The 8,188-nt window shown below is 40.4% G+C and overlaps 1 protein-coding gene across 1 annotated transcript; it reads left to right on the top strand.

Moving 5' to 3' along the window:
* Positions 1–2,293: 2,293 nt before the first annotated feature.
* LOC102225053 (dehydrogenase/reductase SDR family member 13-like) lies at positions 2,294–6,514 on the top strand. The gene is made up of 5 exons (XM_023336369.1): positions 2,294–2,871; positions 2,937–3,055; positions 3,489–3,612; positions 4,399–4,725; positions 5,557–6,514. The coding sequence occupies exons 1-5, from the start codon at positions 2,748–2,750 to the stop codon at positions 5,811–5,813; spliced, it is 951 nt and encodes a 316-aa protein (XP_023192137.1). The 5' UTR covers positions 2,294–2,747; the 3' UTR covers positions 5,814–6,514.
* Positions 6,515–8,188: the final 1,674 nt, after the last annotated feature.

Here is an 8,188-nt window from a genome sequence, read left to right as displayed (position 1 = left end):
ATGCAGACATAAATGTACTGAATTACAAATGTATCTGATAACTCTGCAGTAGTACAGCTTCACAGGTTTGGTCAAAATGTAAAAACAACTTTCATTTGTTCAGTCGGTGCAATTAGGAGTAAAACAGCCAATGGAAGATAAATAATAAAGAAACTGAAACAATAAGATCGACTACTGTGGTCAAACATGTAAAAATAAACTGCAGCAAACCTTTCAGATGGTTCAGAAAGTGCAATTAGGAATCCTAAATATGATGCAAAATAAATAATAAAGCATGAGCTCAGAGCACAAAGCATAGAATTAGACTAAATAGATCTGCCCTTGTGGACCGGTCACATCGTCACCGATACCCGAGCTACAATTTTTTTCATTAACAGAACCGATACAGATATAATTATCGGATCGGTGCGTCTCTAGGAAGGGTGTACGTAGTTTGTTTGTCACACAGTTTTTCCAGTTTGGCTCTTCTTTATGCGTTACAGATTCTCTTAAAGCACAGAACATATTTATTATGTCCTAATATGTTCATCCAGTCTCATGACAGTGAACAAATGAAAAAGCAACTATTCCAGGTATCGACCAAGAACAAGACTTGGAGCCATAATGTTGTAAAATGTTGATCTGCGCTGTACGTTGTGAGAGGTTCTGCTGCTGGGTTTGTGTTGATGCCTGTTCCCTTTGCTGTGACTCTGCTCCAGAGTTGATGAACCCGACCCGGACTGTCTTCTTGATTCATTAAGTGCAGCGTGATTGGTTGTTACTGCAGCAGCTTTACTTTGGGGGGGGACAACACATCCAGTCGGCTGCGGCCTCAGGGGGTAAGTCGGATGCTGAAATGAGTCACTCCCGCTGGCCGGCGTGCTTTCACACCGTTTATCAAACCCTCTGACTGCTGCGCTGCTCTGACTTTTATGACTGTACTCTAAACTACTAGAGAGTCATCTGTGCTGTTAGTGGTGCAGATGTGGATATTCCCAATCTGATTAAAGTGAAGCAGATTACTGTAGCACCCACAGTGGGGTGTTACAGTAATCTGTGGTAATTCTGAGGATAATTAGACGATCCATGAATAGGTGAAGGCACAAAGACAAACCGAGAGTATCGAGGAAAACATGTTTGAAACGTACCAACGCTAAAGCAACCCTCAGAGCCACCAAAGACAGTTTATAAAGTAACTTCCAGACCTCTCAAGTCTGGAAGTTCTGGTCCGTTCTGCATACCCAGAACCAGAACCAAAACATGGAGAAGCAGCATTCAGCTTCTATGCACCACAAATCTGGAACAAACTTCCAGAAAACTGCAAAACAGCTGAAACACTGAGTTCCTTTAAATGTAGACTAAAAGCCCAGCTGTTTAGAGTTGCTTTTGAACCATAATAAATGATAAATCTATCTACATATTTGATGTGTAATAATGATTTTGATGATGGCACTCATCAAAATGTAACATTTGTTGCTGGTTTTCTCAGTTGTTGATTGCATGATGTTTTTTATGTCTTTGTATTTTTGTCTTTATGATGTAAAGCACTTTAAACTGCTTTGTTGCTGAAATGTCCAATACAGCTAAACTTGACTGACTTGATAAAGCAAGACTTCAGTGGGGACCAGATACAGAATCTATATGGGACGTTGTTACTTTGGTCGTTACGCAGAGCTAGTCACCATAGATGAGCGTAGGAACGTAGACCAACAGAGTCAGGACAAACTGGTAAGGTGTCTGTACTGCTCAAGAAGTACTACAGGTTGTGCAGACACAAGTTTGAAAACCACATTACGTAATAAAAATTTTTTAAAAAGGCTTTCTCCAAGCAATTCCTTTTTTGAAAGAAATAAAACGGCTGCTAGTGCCTTTACCACAGAATTTAACAGGTTCTACGAAGGCCACTGCAGTCTTGAGCTCGGGGTCATTTTGGGGGTTCATCCTCTAATAAAGAGAGGCGGGCCTCCAAAATGTCATTAATTGTAGATAAACGTATTTAATGTTAAATGAATTTTCTCGTGCAAAGTTTATGTAACATTTCCACAAAATAACATTTTCAGGTCATCCTTCCAGGGCAGCAACAATTGCCTCTCTCAGTTATTTTCTTCTGCCTATCAAAGCTTTCACCTTTGACAGACAAACATTATCTAACCTATGACTGTAGTAGTTAAGTATTGCAAATTATTACTATGTACATAGGTCACAAGTCCATACAAAAAAGGGGTGTGTTTGTTTGAATAAGGTTTGTATAAAAACTGAAAGTGCTCCAACTCCATTCTCAGGCAATCCGGTCTCCTGTGAAGCTGAAAGGCCAGAAATAATGTACGCCATAGTTCTGCTGGTGGGCTTTCTCATAGCTGCGTACGTCTTCCATCAGACGGTGGTGAAGGGGAAGAGTTGCACCAGCAAAGCAAAGTTGCATGGCAAAACTGTGATAGTGACTGGTGGGTAAAGATTTACGTGAAGTTTCTATTTTCAATTTTCTTTCATTATTTTCCGCCTGCAGGCAGCAACACTGGCATAGGGAAGACCATGAATCTTGCATAATCTGGCCACTTGAAATTGAACAAAGCTGAACTTTACCACACACGTCATTATGAATACCAGGCTTGTTAGATCTGTCAACACCGGCTACGTGGGCTGGCCTGGCTCTGTTTAGAACTTCCAGATTTCTGCTCTGCTGCAATCTGATTACATGCAAGTCAAAGTCCAGCCCATTCAGGAAGAGGCTGTTTGTGCTTCCTCAGTGCAGCTCCAAGGCAGCAACAATGTTCTACATTCTGCTGGTGCCGGGACTCGTCGTCCTCGCTTACGTTTTCCGTCAGGTTGTGGTAATAGGAAGGAGCTGCAAGAGCAACACAAAGCTGCATGGGAAAACTGTGATAGTTACCGGTGGGTAAAGTTTCTGCTTTGTAGCGATGATGTGCGTTTGGTTTTTGACCGCTTTCCGCCTGCAGGCAGCAACACTGGCATAGGGAAGACCACGGCCATAGAGCTGGCCAAGAGAGGAGCCAGAGTGATCCTGGCCTGTCGCAGCAAGCAGAGAGGAGAAGCTGCTCTGCAGGACGTCAAGAGGGTGAGAGTCTGCTGGTCATGTCTTTGTTTCTCACCCAAAATAAAGACAGTGTTGTTCCTACAGCAATATCTCTTTTTAATGCAGGACAAAGTACGGGGACTTGCACCTGATATAGTGTAGCAACTGTTGGCCAATAATGAAATGCACTGTATTCTTCCCTTTATGTGCTTATATTTTTTTTTTTTTAAATTTTTTTTATCTTTGATACTTTGTCTTTTAGCCTTCTGTATTTGCTGCAATATTAATTGCCCAACTTGGGATACGAATAAAATGAATCTGAGTATGACACTGGTACTACTGAGAATTGTGTTCTGTCTCATTTTACAGTGAATAGGATTGTGTGCTTTATTTATTTGGTAATCTACATTGCACTGCCATAGATACAGACCTATAGTTTAACAGTTGACTGATCAGTTTTTAATGTCTGTTTCAGGAGAGCGGCAGCAACCAGGTGGTGTTCATGCAGCTGGACCTGGCTAGTCTTAAGTCGGTCCGCAGCTTTGCAGAGAACTTCCTGAAGACAGAACCCAGACTGGACATCCTGGTCAACAATGCAGGTAGGAGTTCTTGCCTCGGCCTCAATGATATACTGGATATGCTATTTGTCGACAGTCTCAGGAACCCCATGAAGACAGAGTATACTTAAAAAGTAATTTCGTCCTACAGAGCCTAAAGGCTGCGACATAACTTCATCTGAATCTGAACAATTGACATGGTTTCGGTTTAAACCTTTCATACAAAGGCGCAGTCCACCTTAGGGGTAACCCTCATGCTACAGTGTACCCTCCTATCTGAGAGGCCTCCCCAGTACCTCCCCACATCCACTGGTTTGGTTTTAGGAAACGCTCACAGAGCTAGCGCAACACTTTTCAGCAGACAGCCTCCTCCATTACGACGTTACAGTTTCCGTAGAGAAATTATTAACCACTCACCAGTCTCATCATTCTAGTAGTTATTCAGTGAAATATCATACAAATGTATGTAATTTCTCATGGTGTCTGATGTTCCTCAAAAGTATTTATGTCTTCAACGGATACAAAAACCAGATAGTGGAAGTCGAATAGTTCAAGAGAAATAATATCGCTGTCTGAGCGCATTTCCACTTAAAACACTGCAACTAGCTTCAGACCAATCACACGACACATCGCACAGAGCTCTGTTGAAAATCATTTGGCCCGGTCTGGGGTCGTGTTTTGGCAGGCGGATGGCACTCTGAACAAAATCACGCCTCTACGTCAACGAGAGCCGGTTTTGGCACTTTGCATGACGTCTGTCAGAGCCTTAAATACTGTCAAATTTCACCCATACCTTAGGTGACAAGGATCGTCTGTGTTTCGTTCTAGGTCTGTTCAATTTTGGTCGAACTGAGGACGGGTTCGGCATGACATTCGGCGTCAACCACCTCGGCCATTTCCTGCTGACTAACCTGTTGCTGGACCGACTGAAGGAGTGCGGACCGAGCAGGGTGGTGAATGTGTCGTCTGGAGCGCACAACTGGGGAAGAGTAGATTTTGACTGCCTGAACACCCACAAAACTCTAAGGACTGGGACGTCATTTGTGGACGGCCAAAGAGTTTATGCAGACAGTAAGCTGTGCAACGTTCTCTTCACCTACGAGCTCGCCAAGAGACTGAAGGGAACCAAGGTCACTTGCTACTCCCTCCATCCAGGTAAGCTACATAGGTTTCTTATTCAATCCACTGACAAGCACAAGTATTTGACAAAGACTAATGAAAATGTAAGAAGAAGAAAGTGAGTGGCAAGGCACATCACTCAAAAGTTCAGTGAATGTAAAGACTTTTATTGACCACTTTGATCCCATGGCCCTTCATGTCTCCAGGTTAATCTGACGCAAACATCTTTGGAAATGGAAAACATGCATGCCTTGTTTGTTTTGAAGAGTTTGTTTGACCCTAATCTAGCTGTCCCTAACAGGAATCTTAATGTTTGTATTTCTTCTGTCACCTTGTAGATATGGATTCTATTATTTTGCCGTTTTCTTTGTTTATTGTGTGGTTTGACCCCCAAGTTCAGCCGTTTCTCCTTGGGAACATTGTCTATTCCCTTCATTGTTTTTTTTTACTTGTGAACAGTTCTCTGAAAAATAAAGGGCTCCAAAACATAGAAGCTACCCTGCAATGTTGCAGACATAAGAAATACACAGTCATCTCATAGGCCGCATGTTTACAAATGTTTCAAATATGTTAACAGACCTTTTTTTTTAGATTTGTTAGATTACCTCAAGTCTAAGCAGAAATAAAATGGCCACTGCAACAATATTGTTTAAATTTTTTGGTAAACTTATTACAAGTGACGCTTAAGAGATAAAATAAGTGGCTGTGAGTTTTCATTGTAATCATTTTTGCACAGGTCAGTGGCTGCAGGATGATATCCAGTCAAAGAACGAGTCTTTTCTACTAGCACCTTGATTTGACTACACATGGCTAAAACTAGCTTATTTATTTTTGTGCTGCAAGCTAAAGCTTTGGCTCTTCCTGCAGGAGTCGTCAGGACTGACATCATCAGGAACGCGAGCCCGACTTTTCAACTGGTCGCGTTGAACGGTTTAAGGTTTTTCATGAAGACGCCTCTCCAGGGAAGCCAGACCACGCTGCACTGCGCCCTGCATGAGGGCATCGAGCACCTCAGCGGGCGCCACTTCTCCAACTGCACCGCCAGAGACGTACTGGCCAAGGCCAAGGATCCGGTCACGGCGAAGAAGCTGTGGGAGATCAGCGAGAGATTCTGTGACCTCTGAAGGGTGTTTTGACTCGTGATGGTAACTTTCAATCTGTTTGCAAACACAGAAACCGAGACCAAAGTTGACACTTTCATGTGACTTTTCTTTAACTTTCCAGACATTGTAGAAAGAGGAAGGGAATTGACTTGTTTTAGATATTACATAACTTATGAGCCATATGTAGAATTTTAATTGGAGCGTAAATAAAGAGCATTTCTGACATCATAATGCAGCGACTGCTCTTACTTTTTGGCTCTATAGTCTTTTTATGGGGAGCTAATGGGACCATCTAATGATGTTTGACTGGCTTATTAGAAACCATTGTACTAAAAGACATTCTAAGTTTTCAGCTCATTATTTACCCTGATAAAAAGGAAAGAGCTGTTACCAATGGAAATGTTTCTGAAGATCAGTTCCTTTGGAAACTTGAACAGCTAATGGCACAAAGCTTTGATTTCTCCATTAATGTTTTTTTTTTATGCCTGATGAATAACATGTACCTCTGTTAATGAGGCGCCGTCACAAAGGTTATGAAGGAGCAAGTTTAGTGGTGGAAATGTACATTACAGTTATTTCATTATTTAAATATATGTAGCTAAATTTTATGTAAATTCAAGAGTTATTGTTGTAAATGTAAATTAAATAGACTTCCAGTTTTTCTGGGGAAATTTTTTTGACAATTTTCAAATGTTTTACCTGTTAACCCAATAAATTTAGAACCATGAAGCTGAGTTTATTTGTCTTTTGTTTCTAATGAGAGAAGTCTAAATATAACCTGTAATTACTATAAAATGGTGATATTTCTCCAAAATGGCCACGTTCTTGCAGAGTTTGAACGTGGGTTATAGTTGCATATTTATTTCTTTAAATGAATCCTTAGGAAACGACATAAACAAAGTACAGCAGTCAACTGAAAACGAACTATGAATCAGCTTTGTCTGGGGACATAAAGAACATTACAGTAGCTTTCTAGCGAACCTTGAGTTTTCATACCACTTTAAATTCTCCATGTTTTTATCACGTCAGCCACAAACGTCAGCATATTTTATTCAGGTATTTCACCTGGACCAAAATCAGATCATCTAGAATTGGAAAGTAGAGGAAAAGTAACAGATGGGTTTTCAAATTTATTCAATTTAAATTTTTCCATTTTCACAATTAACCTATATTTCATGTTTGATACGCAATACTAAAAGCTAGAAAACAAAAATATGTGATACTTAGAAACTTTTTTCTTTGGAAAGACATGAACTGACTCCACATCCCCACTTCCCTGTAATCACAAAATACTTTATGGTTTTCTTTACTAACTCAATCGAAATCCACGTTGATGTTCACAAACAGTGAATCTGACCTCGGCTCCACTTTTCTCTTAATAGACATTTAAAATATTAATATAGTAATTGGAATAGTGCAGTTAATGTGATCTGGTGCATGAAGTCAGTGTGTTGCATTTCATTTGTTTAGAACACCTTTCATCACTTTCCAGATAAACTATCAACATGAATGAACACTGTATACACTATCATGCACATAGTTCAACTCTGAACATGAATTAATGTGCACATGGTTCACCCATGTGTGAGCTAACCTTTAAGCTACTTTTTGGAGATTGCGCAACACTACCATGGTGAAGTCAGTCAACCACCGCCAGCCTCTTTAAGGAGAGGCGAACAGGTTTGTTTTTTCTTTAAGGGATATTAGAAAACTCTAAATATGAACTTCTGTGAAATCAGTTCCGTCCTTCACACTAGACTGATGTCCATACAGCCAACTATTGTATAATAAAGTTTAGTCATTTTTTTTGTCACGTTACAATCAGAAGCATGTTTTCATATTCAATATGTTTAATTGAGCTTTTATGTTACAGTATTTTTTTTATAACTATATGGTATTTACAGTGAAATTTTGCCCTTACTATACAGTATTTTTATTCTTTATTCTGTTTGCGTGTATAATTTTATATTCTGTCTTGGTGTGAGTCTTTTTGTTGTTATTGCCCTTCATTTTGCTGCCGTTGCACAGAAATGTTCCTACTGCAGGACAACAAAGGACATTTCTGTTGCATCCTGTGTTTAATCAGGTCAGATCTGGAGCTCTGACCTGACTGACTGCCTGGGCTCTGCTTGGGTTAAGTTCTTGAAACGGCTTCATTGTTTTTCACACACCATAAAACATTAACTTATTGCCAAAGACCAGCTGGTGCTGTTTTTAGAAGCAGTAGAAACCCAAATGGAAGTACCTAAATGTGCAAAATGTGAATCTTGCATAATCTGGCCACTTGAAATTGAACAAAGCTGAACTTTACCACACATGTCATTATGAATACCAGGCCTGTTAGATCTGTCAACACCGGCTACGTGGGCTGGCCTGGCTCTGTTTAGAACTTCCAG

The sequence above is a fragment of the Xiphophorus maculatus genome, chromosome 7 (genome assembly GCF_002775205.1).
Source record: "Xiphophorus maculatus strain JP 163 A chromosome 7, X_maculatus-5.0-male, whole genome shotgun sequence".
NCBI lineage: Eukaryota > Metazoa > Chordata > Actinopteri > Cyprinodontiformes > Poeciliidae > Xiphophorus > Xiphophorus maculatus.
This window is presented reverse-complemented; position numbering and strand designations above follow the sequence as displayed.

Excerpts from the sequence above, each read along its gene's own strand:
- LOC102225053 (XM_023336369.1), top strand. The coding sequence starts at position 2,748 with ATGTTCTACATTCTGCTGGTGCCGGGACTCGTCGTCCTCGCTTACGTT. Across the intron at positions 3,056-3,488 it reads CTCTGCAGGACGTCAAGAGG|GAGAGCGGCAGCAACCAGGT; the intron begins GTGAGAGTCTGC and ends TGTCTGTTTCAG. Across the intron at positions 4,726-5,556 it reads TTGCTACTCCCTCCATCCAG|GAGTCGTCAGGACTGACATC; the intron begins GTAAGCTACATA and ends CTCTTCCTGCAG.